The sequence below is a fragment of the Lygodium microphyllum genome, chromosome 16 (genome assembly GCF_053477565.2).
Source record: "Lygodium microphyllum isolate KBCC chromosome 16, Lygodium_microphyllum_v1.1.10, whole genome shotgun sequence".
NCBI classification, from domain to species: Eukaryota; Viridiplantae; Streptophyta; class Polypodiopsida; order Schizaeales; family Lygodiaceae; genus Lygodium; species Lygodium microphyllum.
In genome coordinates this window covers 95648445-95675090 of record NC_141150.1, presented here as the reverse complement: position 1 = coordinate 95675090, position 26646 = coordinate 95648445, and the positions used below count along the sequence as shown (strand labels likewise).

Here is a 26646-nt window from a genome sequence, read left to right as displayed (position 1 = left end):
CTACCAACATGCAATTGAGAACGATGATTAGTTTTATCCATAAATTCAAGCGGGTTTACTACGTGATATACGTAATATGTAAACTAAAAAATAAGTATAAAGTATACATACCTTGGGAGCTCACTCATCTTGTAAATGATATCACGCACATCTTTCGAAACACAATGGGATATGCTAGTAGGAAGGATGAACTGTATGTAAATATTCATACATTGTTAATTAGTCTAGATAGTTAGTCCAGTAATTAATATATTCATAGCTATGAAAATCCTTACCTGAATCATTTTGTGCCAATCGTGAGACTTCAAACCAGATAGTTGCACATCTCTTTTCTTTTTCTTTATGAAGGCTCCCTTGAGGCATCTCATAGATGCGCACTGTACATGCGAAAAAGCGGGCGCGTTTATAAGCGCGTATATCAACACGTCTATTTACGCTAGTATACAGAACGCATCTATATATCCACGTTTATAAATGCGCCTATAGATGCGAAAATAAACGCACATATTTTTCATTTCTCATAAAGTCCCTAAATATGACCAAACCTCTTAACAGCTAGTATTTGTTTGAATACATTACCAAATTTACTTCTTTCTGAGTATTACAAATATACATCCAATCATTCAAAGCTAATTATATATATGTGATTTCATGCCCTATATACATCCAATCATGTCCTATAAAAATGTGATTGGATAGGGCATGATTGGATGCATATATGAAATAATTACACCTGGATCATAAGGACATGATATACATGTATAGGATCATAAGGACATGATATACATGTATATACGACATGATATACATGTATAGAGCATACATGTATAGGACATGATATACATTATCAACTTTAGTTCTTTCTGAGTATTACAAATATACATCCAATCATTCAAAGCTAATTATATATATGTGATTTCATGCCCTATATACATCCAATCATTCCCTATACAAATGTGATTGGATAGGGCATGATTGGATGTATATACGACATAATTATCAGAGAAGTGATTGATACATGCACATGTTGCATCTATTGTGCACTTAACCTAGCCATGCCTAACTTATAGATCAAAGGTTGACTTATGCATGTGCAATAGAGAGAGAGAGAGAGAGAGAGAGAGAGAGAGAGAGAGAGAGGGAAGGAGGGAGGGAGGGAAAGACATAGAGAGAGACAGAGAGGGAGAGAGAGAGAGAGAGAGAGAGAGAGAGAAGTGATCGATACATGCACATGTCGCATCTGTTGTGCACTTAACCTAGCCATGCATAAACTTATAGATCAAAGGTTAGTTGGTGATTTAAGAGAGTATCCTAACTTTTTAGGGTAGTCCCTTGAATCTCATTAGTCTCAACAACTATGCAGCACAATCAATACAATCAAAGCAAAAGCGACATGCATGCCAATTCATAGCGTGAGTAGAATGATGCAAATAAATTGACTTATGCATGTGCAATATATATATATATACATATATATATATATATATATATATATATATACATATATATATATATATATATAGAGAGAGAGAGAGAGAACTGATCAATACACTCGCATGTCTCATTTGTTGTGCACTTAACCTAGCCATGCATAAACTTATAGATCAAAGCTTAATCGGTGATTCAAGGGAGTACCATCACTTTTTAGGGTAGTCCCTTGATTATCATTATTCTCAAGGAATATACATCACAATCAATACAATCAAAGCAAAAGCAAGACATGCATGCCAATTCATAGCATGAGTAGATTGATGTAAATCAGTTGGCTTGTGCATGTGCAAGCTATTCCAATCATGTCAAGGTGCACTTATAGCTCACATATAATTTTAGATAAGGTGAACCACATGTAGCCAATGTGCACATGTCCTCTTTTCATAATCTTTAGCAAGTGTGTCCACTTGTTGGTGACTAAAATAGATCACTGTAAGGATACTTTGCAATACCAACAAGCCAACTACAAATCTCTTATCTATGAAATGTATAAGTAAATTAACTTGGTTAATTTGATGAGGTCAAGTTTTACTTCCATGGATAGTGTGGCTAGCTATCTACTTCAAGGTTATGGGAACTTGCAGAAGTCAATGGAGCATCCTAAAAATGACGATACTCTAATTACTATATCAAGTCACTTCATGTACATATCTTTGATTGATTGATGGATAATATGCCTTTCTCTATCTCTTTTGTATATACCTTCATTGCATTATCTCTCTCTAGCTAAAAACCATTTGTGCTTTATCCACCTATTGATACTTACATGCAATTGCAAGTGGGATGGTCTAGTAAGTCACCTCATATGTGCCAATTGACTTTAAGGTGCCAGTCTTGATTGCTTTGCGTGCATCTAATCATCTATGTGGCATGTATGCATGTATAGGGCATGATTTGATGTATAATTGTATGCATGTATAGGGCATTATTGGATGTATATACAACATAATTACACCTGGATCATAAGGACAAATGTGATTTCATTTGGTATATATGTCATATTCCCTAAATGCATGCATTGATACTTACAACATGGAGGCAAACATTTTGATATTGAAAGACTAGGAAAGTCATGTCATGTTGATCCAAAAACAACCAAAAGCTAGCATCTAATCAGTTTAATTGTTACTGCGCATCTGTCAGTGCATATAATAAGTATTATTTGTGCATATACACGCGCAATTACACGTGCTTACAGACGCGCTACGCAAATATTTAAAAAATTTAAAAAAATTGTGGCTTTCTTTTCAAACCAATGCTTTCCTGCATTTTTTGCGCCTTTTTTGCGCGTTTTCTGCAGTTCGAGCTCGACATCACTAATCATGTCTATTTATCTATCACTTCATGAAGACAATGAGGGAAGGAGATAAGAGTAAAAAGAGGACAGAAGGAAGGAAGAGCCAAAGAGTAAAGAACAAGAGCCAAACAGCAAGGAAGAGAAGAAGATTCAAGCAACTTACCAAGGGAAGGGAGAAGGAGGACAAGGAGCTTGCAACCTAGCCGCCACCCGTCGGAACAAGCAAAGAATGTGAGTTCTTCTTCTCTCTCTCAATCTTGTTTTCTTTCTCTATCTATTTGTCTCTCTCTCTCTCTCTCTCTCTCTCTCTCTACATGCTATAGATTGTCATCTATGGAGGTTTTTTTGCGCGTTTTTTAGCCAAGTTTGAAAAAAATGGTCCGACTGTGCGCGTCTGTTAGCGCGTCTAGACGACAATGTAGATGCAGGTATAGATGCGGAAATAGACACGCTGACAGACGCACACAGAGACGCAGATATAGACGTAGCATGTAATATGTTTTATCTACACAGGGTAATATGATTTTTCTTGTCTAGATGTGGAATCCTGGATTTTTTAGCACTGATCCTGAGTTGGAACGCATGAACAACACCTTAGCAGAGTTTTCTAGAGGTGTTAGTAGCTTTTTTGGAGGCTTTCCAAACAAGGAGCAATTCATGGGGGAGATGACCAATTATCTTGGTCGCCCTCCCACTGCAGAGGAGGTTTTCAGCGTGATGTCTGGGACACCTATCACATATTTCCCTAGCACTGCCGCACAAACACAAAACCTTGGCATACCTCTACTAACAGGTACTCCACGCACTATGCATACACACAGATCAGCTGATGCACAGGGATCAGCTGAAGTACATGGATCAACCGAAGCATGTGCATCTACAGAAGCACATGCATCGAGTGAGGTAGAGGGTAGTGCCCATCGAGGGAGGAGGGAGAGTCGTACGGAAGGATGAGGAGGTCGAGGGCTTTGTGGGGGTTGCCTAGGAGGTGGCTCTCGATCACCCTCACTAGAAAATGAGAGAGGTGAGCCTCCACAAATGTACTACTCTGTCACTGATGCTGGTGGTATCTTGCATGACTCTGAGGGGAGGGAAGTGATAGCCTACTTGAGGAGTGTCGTGCATGCCACATACAAAGATTGCATGATTCCCTTCAAGCACCAAAAAAATAGTTTGTGGCAAGACACTACAACAGAAACGAGGCATAGACGCGCATGTCAGACGCGCAAAGTCGGGCGCATCTATCACAGCGTCTATAAGTGTGTGTAAACGTGAGTGTAAATAGACGTGAATTTTGCGTCTATATATCCCCGCAAATAGATGCAATATAGACGTGCAAGCAGAAGCACAATTATTTAACCACCTAAAAATAGCAATTCAAATAACTAAAAAACCAAAGTTAATATTTATTTAACCACCTGAAATTGATTCTTGAGCATGCACATGTGCGCATGATAAAAACCATAGAATTAAGAATACACATTGAATCATTGAATTAAAAATATCGAGTTAATAATTAAGTTTTCATTGCTCTCTAATAAATGGCAGTTCCTCCAGTTGACAAGCCTGATATAAGTAATTAGCGGTAAGCGACAGAAACCTTACAATTAGTAGCAAGCATTGCAATATGTATCTCATAATTTCTCTACGTACTTGAAGATGATAAAAGATACTTCCTTTTTATTATGGAAAATTCAATTTAGCTTTAAAATTGACTATTGATTCTTGAGTATGCACGTGTGCGCATGATAAAAACCATAGAATTAGGAATACACATTGAATCAATAAGCAAATTACCTCATCGCTCTCTCTTTTTCTCTCTCCTCTCTCTCTCTCATTTCCTTTTCTCTCTCCTCTCCCTCTCATTTCTCTCCCTCCCTCTCTCTTTTTCTCTCTCCTCTCTCTCTCATTCCTCTCCCTCCCTTGCCCTCTCTCATTCCTTTTTCTCTCTCCTCTCTCTCTCATTCCTTTTTCTCTCTCCTCTTCCTCTCTCATTTCCTTTTCTCTCTCCTCTCCCTCTCCTTCTCTCTCTCTTTTTTCTCTCTCCTCTCTCTCTCATTCCTCTCCCTTCCTTGCCCTCTCTCATTCCTTTTTCTCTCTCCTCTCCCTCTCTCATTGGCATGGGAGGTTGGAATACACAAGGAGGGAGATTGGAATACACAAGGCTTACAATGCAAAGTCAAAACACTACAGGGTAGAGGAGTCTGTAAAAAGACAGCTATCAATCAGGTGACACTTTTTGGGTACTGGCATGGGCTAACAATATAAGCAACTTGGATCAAGACCATTTCACAAGTGATCTGGACAACCGGACTGGCATTAGGTCCAAGGATAATGATTAAAATGCAGATCATTCATTAGTTTTTAAGCCACAATAAGGTTGCATCTAACGTTGCAGCATCAGCCTCAGATTTTTGCAAATCCTCAACCACCAGCAAATCAATAGTGGCTCCGCCCACATCAACCACAACAAACTTTTCTCCTTCTCTGATGGATAGGAATCTAGCATTTTGGAGACAATGCAAAGATGCAGCCTCTGGCTCCAGAACTACTCTTAATAGATGAGGGCTAGCATCCTCTGAGCATGTTCTGCTTGACACTCCCTTGACCATACCAGCTTCCTGAGCACATTTCCTCATCTTTTGCTTGGCAGCTTCTGCCCATATTACTGGCGCAGAAAGACACCATTGAATATCCTTCATCATCAATTGCCCACCATACCTGTCCCTCAGGTAATGCAAGATAAATTGTGATACTTTCTTGAGGTAGTCAACGATGAGAGACTCAATTGAAAGGCCTTGAGGAAGAGCCTTGGATTTGGATTGACCTTTGTAAGGAGCTTGTTCTGCTAGATATAACTTGAAACCACTCATGAAAGTACTTCCACAAGGAAGCGATTGCGTGCATGCAACAATCGTCTTGATGGCAATCTGGTTTGTGTTTTGCAGTAGGGCACAGAGGAGGCCTCGTGCTATAGGGGCCAGTCGCGGTTGATGTTGTGCACAGATGTGGATGTCGTGCAGGGGCCATACCCTCTTTTGCTCTATTTGCCTATTATGTTTAACATCTTATCTCTTTTTCTCTCTCCTCTCATTCTCTCTTTTTTTCTCTCTCCTCTTCCTCTCTCATTTCCTTTGGCTCTCTTCCTCTCCTTCTCTCATTTCTTCTCCCTCCCCCTCTCTCTCCTTTCCATATTATGTTTTCTTCTCTCCCCCTCTCCCTCTCCCTCTCCCTCTCTCATTCCATGTCTATTTCCGCGTCTATCTTCGCGTCTATAATCGCGTCTACCTGAACAATAGACGCACATATACACGCAAAAATAGACGCACACGTCAAAATTCAAATCATACTTAAATCATTTCTTTTCAAACTACGCCTTTCCTTTCCTGTGTTTTTTGCGGTTCTGAAGCTTGAGTTTAGCCGACATGCAGTCTCTTCATGCATCACCTAGTCTCTTCATGCCTCACCTCCTCATGACTCACCTCTTCTTTCATTTCAAACACACAAGAAGGGAAAAGGAAAGCCAAGGAGAGGAAGAAAGAGAGAACAAGAGAGAGGAGAACAAGAAGAAGCAGCAAGCAAGCATCAAGGGAGGATAACTTACCAAGGAGAGGAAGAAGGAGAAGGAAGAAGCGCCACCACCCGCCACACCAAACACCCAAGGTGAGTTTCTCTCTCTCTCTCTCTCTCTCTCTCTCTCTCTCTCTCTCTCTCTCTCTCTTTGTTTCTCTCTTCCTCTCTCTGCTCTGTCTGTGTATTTAGGATTTGTGATTCCATTATGTATTGCATTTTGTAAATCATCAATGGCGGTCGTCGGCCTAAAATCAACCGACCGAGCGCGTCTGATAGCGCGTCTACATCTCAGTGTAGACGCAGATATAGACACGAAAAATGTTTCTCTGAGAGTGCATCTTTGAGCGCGTGTGCTCTGCAGTGTACACGCGATGATACACGTGTTGACAGACGCCCACAGAGACACAGGTATAGACGCGCACAGAGACGCAGGTATAGACGCTGTATGTAATATGTTTTATCTACACAGTGTAATATGATTTTTCTTATGTAGATGTGGAATCCTGGATTCTCCAGCACCCCATTCAACAAGGAGCAATTCATGGGGGAGATGACCAATTATCTTGGTCGCCCTCCCACTGCAGATGAGGTTTTCAGTGTGATGTGTGGGACACCTATCACATCTTTGTCTACACAGGGATCAGCTGAGGTACATGGATCGGCCAAAGCACGTACATCTACAGAAGAACGTGTATCGAGTGAGGTAGAGGGTAGTGCACATCGAGGGAGGAGGGAGAGTGGAGCGGGAGGACGAGGAGGTCGAGGGCTTTGTGGGGGTTGCCTAGATGGTGGCTCTCGATCACCCTCACCGGAAAATGAGAGAGGTGAGCCTCCACAAATATACTACTCTATCACTGATGTTGGAGGTATCTTGCATGACTTTGAGGGGAGGGAAGTGATAGCCTACTTGAGGAGTGTCATGCATGCCACATACAAAGATTGCATGATTTCCTTCAAGCACCAAAAAAATGGTTTGTGGCAAGAGGTGCTGCGGGCAGTACATAAAAGGTACCCTAATCTCGAGAATTCACGATTCTCAGATGATTGGGGACGGTCAAAGGTGAGAGACGCGCTTCATAACAAGAGGTATCACCTTATGACGCGCGCCAAGGAGTCATTGCGGAGACAAGAGCAGGGGCGCCCTGGATATGGCCAACCACCCAATTGCCACCGCAAGGAGTGGAAAGAGGCCAAGAAGAGAGCAACGGAGAAAATGACAAGTCGCCAACATGCAGAGACGCGACGTATCCAGATGGCAACCATGGGATCGTCGCATTATGGATCGGGTGGCAAGGAGTCATGGGAGGCTGACTTTGTAAGTATTATTTGATTTCTTTTTTTAAATTAAATTTTGTAATTTGTTTCACTTCATTATGTAGTGTGTTTTAATACGTTGTATGTTCAAATTGTTTTGTAGTATCATATCGTTGGTAGGATGCCTACTCCTAGAGAGGTAGGCTATCATCGAGGTCATAACCGGGCGTCCATTGGCAGCATTTCTACGAGGAGGGACTCATCATGGAGGAGCAATATAATCGCGCCATGAGGATTCCACCACCAGAAGAGGTATGTTTTATTTTTTATATGAAAAGTATAGATAACTCTAATTTATTGTTTGTAATGGTATTTATATACCTTAATCCTTTGTGTAGGCGAACCCTGATGCAGTTGAGGATAGCAAAGGGGAGACTAGCAGTAGCGGTGGCTGCAACGGCAGCAGCACGGGCAGCGGTGGTGGTAGCGATGATGATACCTCTTCTGAGGAGATATAGAGGAGCCCCATGCATGCATGCCTCCCCTTGGCTTGTAATTTTCATTTTTGATATGTATTACTTTCAGCTAGTTCTTGCGACCATGACGTCACAAGCACTAGAACTCATAATGTAAAAATATTTCATCTATATATATGAAATTTCATGTGCTACATACATTGTTTTGTTTTTAGTATCCAATCTTTGAAATAATCTTTCTCTGTTTTCCCTAACCATACAATTTGATGTTGATGGGGGGGGAAAAAAACCAGAGAGCATGTGGCTTGCAAAGCCACATGCTCTCTGATTTTTTTTCCATACCTCTTTTTTGCGTGTCTATCAGCGCATCTAAATTGCAGGATAAATGCGCGTCTATTTTCATCAAAAACTTTCAGAGTAAACGCGGTTTTAGACGCGTAGATACACGCTTGTATAGACGCACAATATGAATATGCCCACTTTTTAAAAATATGATTATATATTTACGTAGCGCATTTATACGTGCGTCTATAGGCGCGTCTAAGTGTGCGTGTAACTCTGATCATAAGCGCGCTTTTAGACGCGATTTTGTAGATGCGTTAATAAATGCACCTGATATTTTTTTCACAATTCAAATATTGCGTCTACAAGCGCGTCTATGAACCCTTTTTGTTGTAGTGAGAGGTGCTGCGGGTAGTATATAGAAGGTATCCTAATCCCGAGAATTCACAATTCTCAGATGATTGGGGACGGTCAAAGGTGAGAGACACGCTTCATAACAAGGGGTCTCACCTTATGATGCGCGCCAAGGAGTCACTACGGAGACAAGAGCAGGGGCGCCCTGGATATGGCCAATCACCCAATTGCCACCGCAGGGAGTGGAAAGAGGCCAAGAAGAGAGCAGTAAAGAAAATAACAAGTCGCCAGCATGCAGAGACGTGACGTATCCAGATGGCAACCATGGGATCGTCGCATTATGGATCGGGTGGCAAGGAGTCATGGCAGGTTGAGTTTGTAAGTATTATTTGATTTCTTCTTTTAAATTAAATTTTGTAATTTGTTTCACTTCATTATGTAGTGTGTTCTAATATTTTGTATGTTCAAATTGTTTTGTACTATCATATCGTTGGTAAGATGCCTACTCCTAGAGAGGTAGGCTACCATCGAGGTCATAACCGGGCATCCACTTCGCATTATTTCTACGAGGAGGGACTCATCACGGAGAAGCAATATAATCGTGCCATAAGGATTCCACAACCAGAAGAGGTATGTTTTATTTTTTACATGAAAAGTATAGATAACTCTAATTTATTGTTTGTAATGGTATTTATATACCTTAATCCTTTGTGTAGATGAACCCTGATGCAGTAGAGGATAGTGAAGGGGGGACTAGCAATAGCGGTGGCGGCAATAGCAGCGGCACAGGTAGCGATGATGGTAGCGATAATGATGCCTCTTCTGAGGAGATGTTGAGGAGCCCCATGCATGCATGCCTCCCCTTGGCTTGTAGTTTTCATTTTTGATATGTATTACTTTCAGCTGTGCTTGCGACCATGACCATGCTTGAGGTCACAAGCACTAGAACTCATCATGTAAAAATGTTTCATTTATATATATGAAATTTTGTGTTTTACATACATTGTTTTGTTTTTAGTACAAAAATCTTCGAAATAATCTTTCTATGTTTTCCCTAAGCATACAATTTGATATTGATGGGGGGAAGTTTTTTTTTCACACCTCTATTTTGCACGTCTATCAGCGCGTCTAAATTGCAAGATAAACGCACATCTATTATCGTCAAAAACTTGTAGAGTAAACACTTTTTTAGATGCGTAGATACACGCGTGTATAGACGCACAATATGAATATATTCAATTTTTTATAAATATGATTATATATTTGCGTAGCACATCAATATGCACGTCTATATGGGCATGTAACTCTGACTATAAGCGCGCTTTTAGACGCGAAATTGTAGACGCAGCAGTAGACGCGGTAATAAATGCACCCGACATTTTTTATCACAGTTGAAATATTGCATCTACAAGCATGTCTATGGAGCCTTTTTGTTATAATGGTAGTGGTAGTGGTAGTGGTAGTGGTAGTGGTAGTGGTAGTGGTAGTGGTGGTGGTAGTGATAGTGGTAGCGGTAGCAGTAGTGGTAGTTATTGTTTAATTTCTTATTTTCTTATTTCTTGTTGTTGTGGTAGTCATAGTAGTGGTAGTGGTAGTGGTAGTGATAGTAGTAGTTATTGTTTAATTTCTTCTCTTCTAGTTTGTCGTTGTTGTGGTAGCCCTAGTCGTGGTCATTCTTGGGATATGATATTTATTTTTTATAGTTACTTGGTTCAGGCCTCTATAATCGATGCAAAGGCAAAGTGTACCATTCTTCTTCTTTTGGAATAGGACTAGAGCTCCCTAAGGAGAAGTGCTTGGCCGTATGTACCCTTGGTCCAATAGTTGTTTCAGTTGTTCCTTTAACACAATAGCTTCATGAATGAACATCTTGTAGGGCCTTCTTGCGACCAGTGCAGCTCCTAGTGTTAGCTTAATCTCATGATCCACTTCCCTTGGTGGTTGTAATTCAATCACCTCTTTTGGAAACACATCCACATACTCTGTTAGCCAAGATGGTTTTTCATTGGTGTCAGCTACCTATTCTGGTTTGTTTAGCGTGATCAGGTAGATGGGTAATCCTTTTCTTATTCCTTAAACTATTTGCATCACCTTAGCTAGCTGGATTTTTGGTTTACCTGCTTCTCCCTGTGTTGTCACCTACTCACCTTTAGGATTACAAAAGGAGACTTGTCCTTTTCCACAATGAATGTGGGCATCATTGGGGATTAGCCAATCCATCCCGAGTAGGCACTCATGGACTCCTAGACTCATTACCCTAAATTTAACATATGTGGGCTCGTCTCCGAGTAGGAATTCCACAGTAGTTTGTCTAGTGCAAGTGATTTCTCACCCATTTTCTAGTTCAAAAAGCAAGGTAGGTGCAGCTATAGTGGCTATTCCTAACCTTCTAGCACAAGCTGGTGAAATCAAGAAATGTGTAAAATCCTTTGTTTAATGTGATCAGGTAGATGGGTAATCCTTTCCTTATTCCTTGAACTATTCGCATCACCTTAGCTAGCAGGATTTTTGGTTTACTTGCTTCTCCCTGTGTTGTCACCTGCTCACCTTTAGGATTACAAAAGGAGACGACCTTTTCCACAATGAATGTGGGCATCATTGGGGATTAGCCAATCCATCTCGAGTAAACACTCATGGACTCCTAGCCTCATTACCCTAAATTTAACATATGTGGGCTCGTCTCCGAGTAGGAATTCCACCTTAGCAGTTTGTCTAGTGCAAGTGATTTCTCACCCATTTTCTAGTTCAACAATCAAGGTAGGTGCAGCTATAGTGGCTATTCCTAACCTTCTAGCACTAGCATCACATTGGATGGTAAAATCCATTGAAAAGTTGGGGCATACGAGGATGGGGGCTGAAGTGAGAAAGTCTTTTAGCTATTGAAAATTACAATCAGCCAAAACATCCCTAGGAAAGCCTTTTTTTTCAGCCTGTTTGTTAATGGGGCTGCAATTGTGGCATAATGGCGAGTAAATCTCCGATAAAAAGAGGAGAGGCCAAGAAAACCATGCAAGGAGGTAGTGGTAGTGGGGGTGGGCCAATCCCAGACACATTGCACTTTCTTAGGAGGATCAACTTGGATGCCTTTTTCACTAACAATGTGTCCCAAGTACTCAACCTCTGTTTGCATGAAGACACATTTACTTTCTTTGGCAAATAACCGGTGCTCTCTTAGTACATCAAAAATTTATCTGACATGCTTCAAATGCTCATGCAATGACTTGCTATAAATGAGTATATCATCAAAGAATACCAACACAAACTGGAAAAGCTATGGCTGCAATATTTTGTTCATTAAGCTTTGAAACGTGGCAGGTGCATTAGTGAGCCCAAATGGCATGACAAGGAAATGGTACAAGCCACAGTCAATCCGAAAAGCTTTTTTGACTTCAACCCACCCTCATTCTGATTTGGTGGTAACGGGATCGCAAATCAATCTTGGTGAAGTAGCGTGCTCCCTTGAGTTCATCAAGCAAGTCATCAATTCGAGGGATGGGATATCTATTTTTTACGGTGATCTTATTGAGATCACAATAGTCAATGCACAACCGAAAGAATCTGTCCTTTTTCTTAACCAATAGAACCAGGGAGGCATAAGGCGAATAGCTAGGCTCTATGAATCCCATTTCAATGAGCTCCTTGACTTGCTTAGCTACTTCCTCTCTCACACATTTAGAGAGACGATATGGGGGTTTATTGATGGGCTTGGCATGGGGCTCCAAGTCAATCGGGTGATCCACCAATCTCTGAGAAGGGAGGGTGGTGGGGGGCTAAAATAGGTCCTCATATTCAGCCAAAAGCACTTTTAGTGCCGCATTTTGCTTTCCCAAGGTGGTGTGCTGGTCATCATTATCCTTATGCAAATGCAAGACAAAGATTTGGAAGCATTTCTTGAATTCCTTTTTCAGTTGTCTTGCAGTTATAAGCTGAAAATCTGCAATTTCTTTGATTCCCTCCAAATGTACAAGTTGCCCATGCATTACAAACTCCATATACAACTGAGAGAAGTCCATAGAGATTTTTCCCAAGTGTTGAAGCCAATCACATCCCAAAACAACATCCACGGGGCCCATATAAAGGGTAATTAAGTCCACCTTTGCTGTATAATTTTCGGCTAGCATAAGAGACACTTGTGTGCATACATGGGAGCTCACTTTCTCATTTCCATTGGCCACTGGAACCCTAAGAGGTTGTTGTAATTTAGTAGGAACAAATGTCAAACTGCCAAGAGTCGATTTATTCACAAAACTGTGCGTTCTGCCACTATCTATGAGAATGTATACACTCTTGCCATCAATGTTACCATGTACTCGTTGGGTGTTGAGGCTCCTAGAGCTGGTCCATGCATCCGGTGAGTCATAAAACTGATCGGTTTTAGTATCCTCTTCATATTCAACATTTTCAGCAAGTGTCATCATGGGAGAGTTGTCATGCAAGTCCTCTTCCAACTTGTCCCTATCTTCTAGCACATACATGCTATTAAACTTGATAATGGCATTCTTAAAGGGGCATTTGGATGCATGATCAGTTGTGTACTTATCCCCGTGTTTAAAGTACAAGCCTTTAGCCTTGCGATCCTTGACAACTTTAGGAGGAATGAATTTTTGACCGTTAGGACTCAAGCCATTCTGTGTCTTATTTTCAGCATACTTTGGGTCACTTTTGGAGGGGGTGTTGTCCCAAAACTGCCATATTTCCTTTCAGCATTAAAAGTGGGGTAAGTGGGGATTTTGGGGCTGCCATTCCCTGCATTGTTGCTACAATAATTACCGGCATATGGGGGTTGCCTGAAAGGGTACCTTTGCTATCCTGCAATGGGCTGCATGCCCTCATTGAGATGGTATTTTCGACCATAGCGTTCAGCCAATTCTATGGCTGCAAACAGGGTGGGTGGCTTTTGAGCCATTACATCAGCTAAGAGATGTGCATCTAGCCCATAAATGTATTTATGCAATTTGGTCTCATCACTGATTGCCTCAACATACATGGATAGGTTTATAAACTGGTTGGTGTACTCACTCACGGTGAGATTTCACTGATCAAACTGATACCATTGCCTAGCCAAGCATTCTTTTTCTAACCAGGAGACAAAAACTTGGATCATATGCATCTTGAACTCTTCCTAATCACAAAACTGCTGATTTTCTCTTTGAACGAATCTCCACCATGTGTGGGCAAAACCTTCTAAATGAAGGGAGGCAAAAATAATATTTGCCTCATCGATACAGGGGTAGATGAGAAAATAGGCTTCCAATTTAGAGGTCCATTCCTCTAATTCAGCTAGGGATGAGGACTGCCCATTAAATTTAGTAAACACAATCTTGTCATGCAGTTCTTTTGGGCCTTGCTATCCATGAATGCCATGTGCTACATGCTGCCCATACATGCCTTGATGTCCAATCCCTAGCTGTCCAAAATTTCCATGGGGACCATTCTCTCCATGCATTACATGAGGACCAAATTGCACATTAGGACCTTGCTGTCCAAAATGGCCATGCTGCCCAAAACTGCCATGTGCATGCTGCCCATTGCCATGTGCATGCTGCCCATTGTAATATGCATGCTTCCCATTGCCATATGCATGCTGCCCATTGTCATGTGCATGCTGCCCATGTACTCCTTGCATTCCATGCTGCCCAAGATTTTCTTTGGAGCCATTCCCATGAGTGTGCATATAGCTTCTGTTACAGGGGAGTTGTGGTGCCAAGGATGGGCTTGAAGGATTCGTAACGGGGGAGGGAAGGAAGGGTTCATCATATCAGGTGGAAGTATCACCCATCTCATAAGTGCTATGGGGAATGCCATGGGTACCACCAAGACCTTGTGGGCTACGCTCGGTCTCCAAGGGGGGAGGGCAGTTAGCCTCACGTGGAGGGACATACTCTTTGGTCAATCCGAGGGGGGGAAATGGTGGGGATGAGGGCACCCATGTGCTCTATGAGTAAGTCCATCTTGGCCATCATTTCTAAATGACGGTGATCTTGGCGGGTTTCCATCTCCCTATGGCATTGTTCCATCTCTCGATGTCATTCAGCATGATGGGTCTCATGTTGGCATAGGGTATGGTTGAGCATAGATAATCGGTCCATCTTGGGGGCACCCTCTTCAAACATGTCATCATAATACTCCTGGGCTGAGCTAGGATCGTTCATTAAGGCACGGGAGTCCCTTATTTCACGTTGGAAGTCCTCATGGGCCTTTGCTTTATCCTTGTGGCCTGCCATCCCAAGTGCAGTCCACTAGACCCCTTGTTATAGAAATGACAATATCTTGAGCTAGGAAGCTCTGATTGCCAAATTTTTTTATTCAAATTAAAGCCCTTGATACCATATACGAGGCTATATAAAAATATATGTGACAGCAAATGATCAGGGCTTTGCTGTAATCACTTTTTGTGGGATGACTGTGTAGGACTGCTGCCTGTCCTAGAGTACCTTTGAGCACAAATTTGAGCTTATCTCCCAAACCATAGGGAGGAATGGGGATATTTTTAGTTCAAATCAAAGGGGAGAATTACCTCTTTGAATTGAGCTATAAGGCCCGCACTCGATCATACAAGAATACTTTCCTGTAATATACTTTTGTGGGCTAACTATGTAGGACTACTGCCTGTCCCATAGTACCTCTTAGCACAAAACTAAGCATATCTCCCAAACGGTAGGGTAGAATGGGGAGTTTTTTAGTTTAAATCAAAGGGGGGATGCCCTCTTAGAATCAAGCTATAGAGCCTGTGCTTGGTCACACAAGAAGGCTTTGTTGTAATCAACTTTTGCAGGCTGACTGTGTGGGACTAACTGTCTGCAATACCCTGCAAAGACTCCCTCAAGGAGCATACCTTATCCCAATGGTGAGGAGCTTATTCCAAGACATCAAGGGCCTCAATGGTGGTTCTCAATGCCACATAGATCCATACATCCTTTTCATGTATAGTTCTATTTCTGAGATCATTTCCATGACTGCATACCTCACCCTTCTTACATGCATCCACCATACATTTCCAAGTGATACATGACATTACCAATGCATGTAGAGGGCTATAGACTCAAATGATCAGGGCTCGGGCTATTCCATCAAATATACCTGCACTTGCAATAATCTTTGGGCTCCGGATCACCGGGAGGTGGGCAAAGTTCCCCCCGGGCCGGGTTGTGCACCCCTTCAGGGTCTTTGATGGCAAGGGGGGGTCACCCCTCTTTTGTCTTGCCACCTCGCCTGGCATCCGGCTTTTCCTCACCCGGAATATATATGACAGGCAGTTATTATTAAGCAACCAGCATGATATGCATTTACAAATTGAGGATTGGGCCTTTCATGATATGCATGATCAATAAGGAAATGGGATGGGGAAGGGGTTACCTCTGCAATTCAGTGATTCACTGATTGCATGACTTACCCTTCTTACAAATTTTTTATCAATAGGAATCAAACAAGAGCACGGTTAAGGATTAGAGTAAAATATTGATCAATGGGAAAGAAATTGAAGATTATCCAGCTATGCATGCATTCCCAGGGTGTGGGCTGAGGGTGGGAATCCCATTGGCAATCTCAACCCACGCATTTCTTCCATCTCTCTCATCAAGTGGCTGAGCTCAACAATTGGATGTAAAAGAGAGAGGAAGAACTGATTGACATATCTTGTTCAAGCCTGAAGAAGAGTTATTGGCTGCCTCCTTCAAGAGCTTTGTGTTTGCCCATCTTCTTGCTACCCATGGTTGTATGGGGGGTCTTCAATGTCGTATATCTTCATTTTTTGAAGCTTGTGGCTGCTCCCAAGGCTCCAGTGTCGTATTGCTGCGCATTCGAGGTGTGAAAACCACCCAAAAGTTGTGCGTGTGATTTGATACTTTGTACATACTTAGTTGTGATGTTTGCTCTTTCATTCTATGCTGAAGACGGAGAAAAACAGGGAGTTTTGGTAGACTGGTAACTCGAGATGCAATCTCATGTGCTACACTTATTTCAAGATATGTCAATTATGGGCTTTGTGAGGAAGTACTAAACTAATTCCAAGAGATGCAAGTCGAAGTACATTGGTGGATATGTATGGCAAATGTGGCTTGCTTGTAAAAGCACAATATGTGTTTGACAAGCTTCCTTTCCGGAATGTGGTCTCTTGGAGTGCACTAATTGAAGGTTATACACAACACGGGCATGGTGAAGAAGCACTGAAGCGTTTTGAGTGGATGAAACTTGATGGGGTATCTCCAAATGCAGTAACCTTTCGTTGCATTTTGAAAGCTTGTGGCAGCATAGGAGCCACAGAAAAGGTTGGGGAAATTCATACTGAGATTGCTATGAAGGGGTTGCTAGAAAAAGATGTGGCTGTTGGCACGGCATTGGTTGATGTATATGTCAAATGTGGCTTGCTTGTAAGAGCACAAGATGTGTTTGACAAGCTTCCACTTCGTAATGTAGTGTTGTGGAGTGTATTAATTGCAGGCTATAGCCAATATGGACATGGTAGCCAAGCACTTAAATGTTTTGAGTGAATGCAACTAGAGGGTGTCTCTCCGGACGGTGTCACCTTTGTTAGCATCTTGAAAGCTTGTGCTAGCATAGGAGCTAAAGAAAAGGGCCACTAATCCTGTCGAAAGGGAAAGAAAAGGGTGGCTAAAAACAAGGGAGGGAAAAAGCAGATTAAAAAGAAAAGCAGGGAAGATTCGACAGATTACGAAAAGGAAGAAAGGCGATGCTAATTGGGGGAGAAGGGAAGGAAACACGGAGAAACAGGCATTCGGGGATCTCGGTAATCAGAGGGAAGGAGAGGACGTCCTCGGAGATCCAGAGACATAGACGGAGAAGGGCTAAAGTTGACGAAGGAGGGACGAAGCCGAACGGACAAATAAGATGACGATAAGATGAGGGAAGGCAGGTATATACAACGTGCTGGAGATCAGCAACAAAGGGGAGAGAGAAGTAGCTAAGAAGCTCTGACAACGTGCTGTAGATGGTGACGAGAGAGGAGACAATGCAGCTGGTGACGAGGGAAAAGACGATGGGAAAAAAGGGAGCGATGAAGACTGGGACTTGAGTGACTCTGGGAGGGAGAGAGCAGCCCAGATAGAATCGCCAATTGAGCCAAAGCAAGTGCAGGAATTTTGACATATCGATTCCATTGCAATATCACAAAGGCTTCCGTCATTCCATAAGGATTGAATTCAGCTATTGATGCCACAGTGAGCAAGACACCTGATATCGATGATCTAAATTTGTATTACAGTTCGTGCATACAGCACCGATGTCACGGCCTCAAGGTTTCATTCTAAATAGGTGGGCAAAACGCTGACTCAGAAGAAGTGGAGAGCTGTTATTAACAGGTTTTTGATACGGATACAAGGGGGAGGAATGTGCTATAGGAAATTGAAACTGTCGACAGGTCACAGAGTTCTTGTGTCTTTATGGCCTTCAGAACAGTCTACGATTGCGGAGTTTGCAGGACTGGATGATCTTCCGCGTCAGAAGGTGGAAAAGCTTATTTGTGTATGTAGTTCATATACTCAATGTGTGATGTGGAGCGAGAGGTAGCACAGTTATGCGCTTATTGTGGTGTTAGAATGGGAGAATATTTCTGTGTCAAATGCAATTTCTGGGACGATGACGTCTCGAAAGGGCAGTTTCATTGTGATAGCTGTGGAACAAGGGATGCGGTTTGCACTTAAGGGCCGTAACTTATGTATTTGGAGGTGCCAGCGAGGATGTGTAGAGTTGAACTCGGAGTCCATGAGGAATTCATCATCAGGCTGCAATGACTGACCTTTTGAGGTGGATGTTTGCATCAGAAGGTGGTGAATCAAGCTGATTAGGGACGTGTCCATCCCTGTTATATTTATAAGCGTAATAAAACAACTATTATGCAGAGAAGGGAAACTTTAGTGGCAATAAGCTCCTTGAAAACAATCATATGTGTAGACGGATTTGGTACTGAAACAGAAGCAGGAAAGATTCTCAAGGATGTAAAAGTCAGAATGCAGAATTACATGACTGGTTAGGTGGGAAAAGTTTAAATATATGAGACTGAAATTACGGTGTCTTGCAGAAAAGATGACATGACACATGCAGGAAATTCTGTTAAGAAGAACAACTCTCTTATGCATTGCAATCTATGGACTGCATGGTCCATGAGAACTTTCAAGAGGGAGTTTTACCCAACAAAGCCATCTTCAGTGGTGCCTGTCATAGAACAGGTGGTTTCTAAAAGTTGTATTTTCTCACCTGATCATCATCACAGGAGACAATTGCAGTCATATCAAGCTTGGAACTAAAACTAAGTATTACTGGGCATGATTGTTAAAATATTCTTTTGCTCAATGCACATTAAGCCAGAGTTGCTGTTGCTGATTTGTATTTATTCACTTGATTGAACTTCCATCTTGAAATTAATCAAGGACCTCTGTGGTTGCGACTTTGTTTTCACAAACCCCTCGACATATTTGGTGAACCCGACATGAAAGCGTCGCAGAAATTTCAGGATGGGAGATACTTCACCTCTATTTCAGCTTCTTCTACAATTCCAGCTGCGCCTACTTCAGCTCCATCAATGGCTGCTGCATCAAGTACTTCAACAGAGGATCTAAAGCAGATTTTGCAGAATATGTCCATGTATATGCAGCTCCAAAATCAGCAAACACAATTGTATATGCAGCAGCAGCAACAATTGCATCAACAGTAGTTGTCTCAGCAAAGGCAACTCTATTCGGAGCAGGAGAATGCAAACAGTGCGAGTAAGGCTATTGAAGCAGTTGAGAATGAGAAGAAGCTATTTGACGGGAGTAATGTTTCAGCATATTTGAAGACATATGAGATCAAGATGTGGTTTTTTGGAGTTCCTGCTGGACTTATGAGTAAGTACTTCCTTCGTCTTGTCACACCCGCTTTGAGGACAAAAGTGACTGATCTTTTTATTCAAAATACACATTGGCAAGATTTTAAGAAGGCCTTGAAAGAAGAATACTTCCTTGAGGACTTTGGTATGGCTACTCGGCGGTCATTCCGAGAGTGGGTCACAAACAAAGGTCTAGCTGCTTCGGAGTTGATTCGAGAATTTGAGGAGAGGTATACTCAGCTTGATGCCATTGAACAAAGAGCATTGGATGTTGAAAAAGTTGAGCTTTTCTTGCAAGCTGCAGATCCTACTCTTCAAGAAGAATTGGGTGAGCTTCTTGAGGATCGCACGAAGCCTATGGGTCTTAAAACGGATTGGCAGGATGCTCAGGATGCAGTCTCGACTTTGACCAAGAGGAGGATATGGAAGTCTCGCCTACAGAATGGTTCCATGACACCTACACCATCATCTGCTCCTATGCCTACTTCTATCCCTGTTATTTCTTCTCCTTGGTCTATGCCAGTTCCTACTGTTTCCACTCCACCTATTCCTCCTGTTCCACGACCGATGCCTACACCTTCTGCTCCAAAACCATCCGCTCCATCGGTGCCTACCTCTCTTGATGACATAATCAAAGGCATAACAGATTTGACACTGGAGTCAGTCAAAGCGGAGTTGGTGGGAAAGTTGAAGGAGCAGTTTGCTTCGACTGCGCCTACTACTTCTTCTAGTGCTCCTACTGCACCTAGGAGTGCTCCTAGTGCACCTAGGAGAGATCGGAGATGTATTTGGTGCGATAGTACGGACCATCAGCATTGCAGGGATTGTGAATCTTTTCAGGATGCAAGGAGGAAGAATTTGGTATATTGGGGGCAAGGTGGTAAGATTTGGTTGACTGAGACAGGAGCTCCACTTGCTACCAACTTTGGTAAAGGTGGAATGAAGAAGTTAGTGGATGACATGGCTGCGCGTACTTCTTATGTGACAGCTAGAGGTGATGCTTCTGCATATGGAGTCCAGATTGAGAAGGGATCAGAGACTCAGTCAACACTATGGACTTATGCTATGGAGACTACAAACAAGGGGAAAATTCAGCAAACTAATTTGACTAGTGCAGGCTCTAGCATCAGATCAGAGACAGGTTGGGACTCGCCTGTTGACAGGTACTCTATTTATGCTTATTTGGCTAAGTCTCATGGTGCAGATGTATTTGTTGAGGAGAAGCGTAAGAGAGATGATGAAAATCCAAGTGCAGCTAAGAAGACTAGAGGGGGTGAGTTTGTTACTCCACCTACTGCAGGACCGTCTTCAAGACCAGGGCCAGATCGACAAATGGAGGATGCTCAAAAGAGAGAAAAGAGGTAAGAGCCTAGAGAGAGAAAGCAGCCAGGGTTTAGATTGATGTCCGATATTGAGACATCTACAGACATGAAGAAAATCTTTAATGATAAGATACTTAGCAGTGAGGTGACTTTCACTATTTCTGAGATTTTGGGCATCTCAAAAAGAGAGTTTCAGGATCAGTTTCAGGAGGTTTTGAAGAGGAAAAGACATGCATTGTCTACCACTGATACACAGGGAGTTTTGATTGGGGAGTTGGATGAGGATGAGGATGAGGTTATGGTTGAAAATGCTTCTGTTTTTCCGCAGGTAGAGAAGAGGGTTCAGCCTATGCATTATGCTGAAATTGATGAGCCTGTCATGATACCGCGTAGTCACTTTTCGCGGAGCCATTGGGCTAGGGCAACTACAGAGACGATGGTAAAGATTGGAGAGAAACAGGTGCCTTATGTTGCATTGGTGGATCATGGTTCAGAGATTAATCTCATAGTTCGTGGAGTTTATGAGAGTAATAGATGGCCTATGGATGTAGAGCATGGGTGGCATATGAGAGCCGCCAATAACACTGCAGGTGATTTGTATGCTGCCTGTCCTAGTGTCAGGGTTTCTATTGGTGATGTAGAGGAGGATTTTCATTTCTTTGTGCAGGATTCATGCTCTTATCCCATAATTCTTGGTCAGCCATTCATCACATAGATGCGCATGGAAACAAAGGTCATGGATGATGGATCTGCTTATGCACGGATTCGCAGTAAAGATGGTATGAGAGTAGTTCAGTTTATGACTATGTGTGTGAACCATGTTAGAAATAGGGATACTCTCAGAGATGCACCTTTGCCCACTGTGAGAGATTCGGGTTTTCATTAGGTACCGCCGTTTCGCGAGACGACGGTGGTACAGAGCAGAGGAGATTGGAGTTCTCGCCTCCTGGCAACAGTGTTTTCTCCTCCGGTTTTGTTGGGATTTCAGCAAACAGTTCAATGAGTTATCAGAAGACTTCTTGGTTGCCTAGAGCTGCCAGGCAGTATATATGCAGGAAGGAGAAAAATTTGAAAAATGTAGGAATTTTGGAGGATGATGAGCACATAGATGGGATGTATGACAGTGTGATTTGTGCAGATACGATGACAGAGATGGGAGATATGCTGAAAACTGATATGCAGAATGGTCACAGTAATGTATTAGTGCAGTCCATGGACATGTTTCATGAAATTGCAGATTTTATGTCACAGATTGAGTCAGAGGCTGAGGTAACTCAGCAAAGAGTATTGAGTGCTGAAGAAATTCAGCAAACAGAGTTTCCAGCTGGTTATGATCAGCTTTCAGAGAGACAGAGGGCTGAAAACTTTCAGCCAACAGAGTTTACTGCTGAAATATTTCAGCATTCAGAGTTTGGGGCTGTTTCTATGCAGTCCATAGAGCAGAGGGCTGAGAATATTCAGTCATTGGTGTGCAGAATTGCTGATTTACAGCAAGATTTGTGTAATGCAGAAGAGCATAATGAAGCCAGGGTTGACACGAAATACAAAACTATGGATAAGAAGGTGAAGTCGGTTGCTGTACCGCTTCCACCTGACAGTGATCAGCAAATAGAGAGGGCTGCTAAACAGCAAATTTTGAGGAATCCGGAGCATATTGGTCATAAATTTTCAGCAGAGACTCTTGCTGAATTGAAAATTGGAAATGGTGATTTCTTGCTACCCATAGAGAAGCAATGCTTTCAGGAGATGCTTGAGCGTCATGGAAGGGGATTTGCTTTTTTCCCGCATGAGATTGGATGTGTGAATCCTGATATTGTTGCTCCTATGGTCATTTTTACTATTCCTCATATTCCATGGAATCTCCGACCTATTCCAGTGCCTAAGGCACACCTGCCAAAGCTGATTTATTTATTGAATGAGAAAATCAGGATGGGAATTCTTGAGCCTTCATCTACACCATACTCAAACAGGTGGTTTACAGTTCCAAAGAAGAATGGTACTCTCCGATTTATTCAAGACATGCAGCCAGTGAACAGAGTTACTATCAGGAATGTTGATATAGGTCCAGTTGTGGATGAGTTTGCAGAGGCATTTGCTGGACGTGCCATCTATTCTTTAGGTGATTTGTATTCAGGATATGATCAGTTTCAGCTGGCTTTGGAAAGCAGGGACATAACCACCATGAGAACTCCTATTGGGCTTGTTAGGATGTGTACCTTGCCTCAAGGAGCCACTAATTCTGTTGCGCATATGATGAATGCCATGAATAAGGTCCTTCGTGATTACATACCTCAGCTTACCATGCCTTTCTTGGATGATGTGCCCATTAAGGGGTGTGCAGAAGAAGAGAAGAATGAGAGTCTAAATGAGCAGGGATGCAGATACTTTGTGTCTGATCATATTTCAGCATGTGAGAAGATTTTGGCCAAGTTAGAAGAAGTGAACTTGACACTTTCAGGGCAAAAATCTGTTTTTGGAGTGAATGAGGTTGTCATTGTTGGGCATATGTGTGGATATTATGGCAGGAAACCCTCACCTGATAAGGTGAATGCTATAGGCAACATTGGGGAGTATTGTTCTACCACTTCAGAGGTACGGAGATTTATTGGAGCTTGTGTGTTTTATATGATTTGGATACCTCATTTTGCACACATAGCAGATTGTTTGTATGAGCTGCTTCGAAAGGGGCAAAAATTCTATTGGGTTGAGAGCCACACTAGAGCCATGAGGAAATTGAAGAAGTTATTGCAAAATGCTCCTACTCTCAGGAAAGCGGATTATAATTGTGGAAAGCCTGTTGTATTGACAGTTGACACTAGTCCAATTGGCATAGGTTGGGCTGTGGGTCAAGATGATGCAGATGGAAATAGGTATGCTATTCGGTTTGGGGCGAAAGTCCTAAACGAAAGACAGAGGAGATATCCGCAAATCAAAAGGGAGCTACTGGGAATTGTCACGGCTCTCAAATGTGACAAGGAGTACTTTATTGGAGCTTCAGTTGTGGTAGAGACAGATTGCTTGCCATTGATTGGTATGATCACGAGTTGCTCTACTCTGGATATAGCTATGTTGAGATGGATTGCATACATCAAGTCATTAAATCTGGAATTTAAACACATAGCAGGGAAGGATAATCCACTGGCAGATATGTTGTCTAGAGCCAGATATGATGATGAGGAGACTCTACTTGCAGAAGAGGATGATGCAGAAATTTCAGCCACTATGGTTGATCATGTTTGTCATGTCTATGATATTGTGGCTTTCACAGAAGAACTCTATGTTGGAGATTGGTTGCAGATTGGCAGGCACCTTAGTACACTAAGCAAAAGAGATGAATGGACAGATGAAGAGTTCAAGAAGATCAGAAGGAAAGCCTATGGTTATTTTCTCAAGGACGGATTTCTTTGGAAGCATCCGAAGAAAAGAGGCGGATTACCTTTGCGGGTTGTCTGCGATAGAGAGACACAGTTACAGGTGATGAGGGAGTTTCATGAGAGTCCTTGGGCTGGTCATAGAGGAGTTTGGGCTACTTATGAGAAAATCAAGGAGAAATATTGGTGGAAAGGCATGTATAGAGATGTTTCTCACTTTGTTGAGACTTGCAGAGACTGCCAGATGTATTCAGTAGTGCGTCATCGAGATGAGCTTCATCCGACCTATCCACTATGCATTCATTATAAGTGGGTAGTTGATTTGGTTACCATGCCTATGGGTCTATGGCAGATGAGATACATTGTCTTGGCTAGAGAGGATCTTACCAATCATGTTGAGGGCAGATCTTTGAGAACGAAGACCACTAGTGCAGTGTGTAAGTTCTTATTGGAGGAAATTTTCTACAGGTATGGTTGTGTGGGTAAGATCACTGCGGATCGTGGTGAATTGGATGCAGATGAAGCTAGGGAGTTTTTCTCTCAGCTAGGAATCAAGTTGGCTCTAACTACAGCATATAATCCAGAGGGAAATGGGAAGAGTGAAAGAGGGCATCCGCCGATAGTGAAAGCATTAGCCAAAGCATGCCGAGGACGGATTGGAGAATGGCCGAGACTTCTACCATTTGCTTTGTGGGCTGATCGTACGACTCATAGTGTTACCACAGAATATATGCCTGCAGAGTTGATGTATGGTCAGAAACCGGTTATGCCGACTGAGACTTGTGCTTTAACTTGGTCAGTTTTACCTTGGCAGGAGGATTTGACGAGAGAGGAGCTCTTAGCTCTTTGGATTCGACAGTTGGAGAGGAGACCAGAGGATATTCAGCTAGCTATTGACAGGTTGAAGGTTGCTAGACTAAGGAATAAGGACAGGTTTGACAGCAGGCATCGCTTGCGGCCTAGAGCAATAGAAGAGGGAGATTGGGTATTGGTCTTTGATAGCAGCCTTGAAAATCAGCATACTGCACTTCGGAAGATGGTGAAAAGATGGTTTGGGCCGTACATAGTCAGGCATGTCTTTGATAATGCAACATATGAGCTGACAGAATTGGATGGGACAGTGCTTAGAGTGCCTATTGCTGGAAAAAGAATCAAGCTTTTCAAGAAAAGAGATGATGAGGATTATGTATTGGAAGAATTTTCAAGAGAAGAGCAACGAGAAGAAACCTCAATGGAAGAGACAGATGATATGACAGATAATCTTGTTGATCTACCGGAAATGCATAATGATGAGATTGATCTGTTTGTGGATCTTGATGATAACGATCATGGGTAGTTGGACCATCCAGAGGATGTGCAGGATTAGAGGGGGTGGATGTCGTATTGCTGCGCATTCGGGGTGTGAAAACCACCCAAAAGTTGTGCGTGTGATTTGATACTTTGTACATACTTAGTTGTTATGTTTGCTCTTTCATTCTATGCTGAAGACGGAGAAAAACAGGGAGTTTTGGTAGACTGGTAACTCGAGATGCAATCTCATGGGCTACACTTATTTCAAGATATGTCGATTATGGGCTTTGTGAGGAAGTACTAAACTAATTCCAAGAGATGCAAGTCGAAGTACATTGGTGGATATGTATGGCAAATGTGGCTTGCTTGTAAAAGCACAATATTTGTTTGACAAGCTTCCTTTCCGGAATGTGGTCTCTTGGAGTGCACTAATTGAAGGTTATACACAACACGGGCATGGTGAAGAAGCACTGAAGCGTTTTGAGTGGATGAAACTTGATGGGGTATCTCCAAATGCAGTAACCTTTCGTTGCATTTTGAAAGCTTGTGGCAGCATAGGAGCCACAGAAAAGGTTGGGGAAATTCATACTGAGATTGCTATGAAGGGGTTGCTAGAAAAAGATGTGGCTGTTGGCACGGCATTGGTTGATGTATATGTCAAATGTGGCTTGCTTGTAAGAGCACAAGATGTGTTTGACAAGCTTCCACTTCGTAATGTAGTGTTGTGGAGTGTATTAATTGCAGGCTATAGCCAATATGGACATGGTAGCCAAGCACTTAAATGTTTTGAGCGAATGCAACTGGAGGGTGTCTCTCCGGACGGTGTCACCTTTGTTAGCATCTTGAAACCTTGTGCTAGCATAGGAGCTAAAGAAAAGGGCCACTAATCCTATCGAAAGGGAAAGAAAAGGGTGGCTAAAAACAAGGGAGGGAAAAAGCAGATTTAAAAAAAAGCAGGGAAGATTCGACAGATTACGAAAAGGAAGGAAGGCGATGCTAACTGGTGGAGAAGAGAAGGAAACGCGGAGAAACAGGCATTCGGGGATCTCCGTAATCAGAGGGAAGGAGAGGACGTCCTCGGAGATCCAGAGACACAGACAGAGAAGGGCTAAAG

At 42.4% G+C, this 26646-nt stretch overlaps 1 protein-coding gene and 2 pseudogenes across 1 annotated transcript; 2 read left to right on the top strand and 1 right to left on the bottom strand.

Moving 5' to 3' along the window:
- Positions 1-5145: 5145 nt before the first annotated feature.
- Positions 5146-5661, bottom strand: LOC148023151 (uncharacterized). The gene has a single exon (XM_087695328.1). The coding sequence runs from the start codon at positions 5659-5661 to the stop codon at positions 5146-5148; it is 516 nt and encodes a 171-aa protein (XP_087551454.1).
- An 11105-nt stretch (positions 5662-16766) lies between these two features.
- Positions 16767-17216, top strand: LOC148023150 (putative pentatricopeptide repeat-containing protein At3g28640 pseudogene; annotated as a pseudogene).
- An 8660-nt stretch (positions 17217-25876) lies between these two features.
- LOC148023149 (putative pentatricopeptide repeat-containing protein At3g28640 pseudogene) lies at positions 25877-26419 on the top strand (annotated as a pseudogene).
- Positions 26420-26646: the final 227 nt, after the last annotated feature.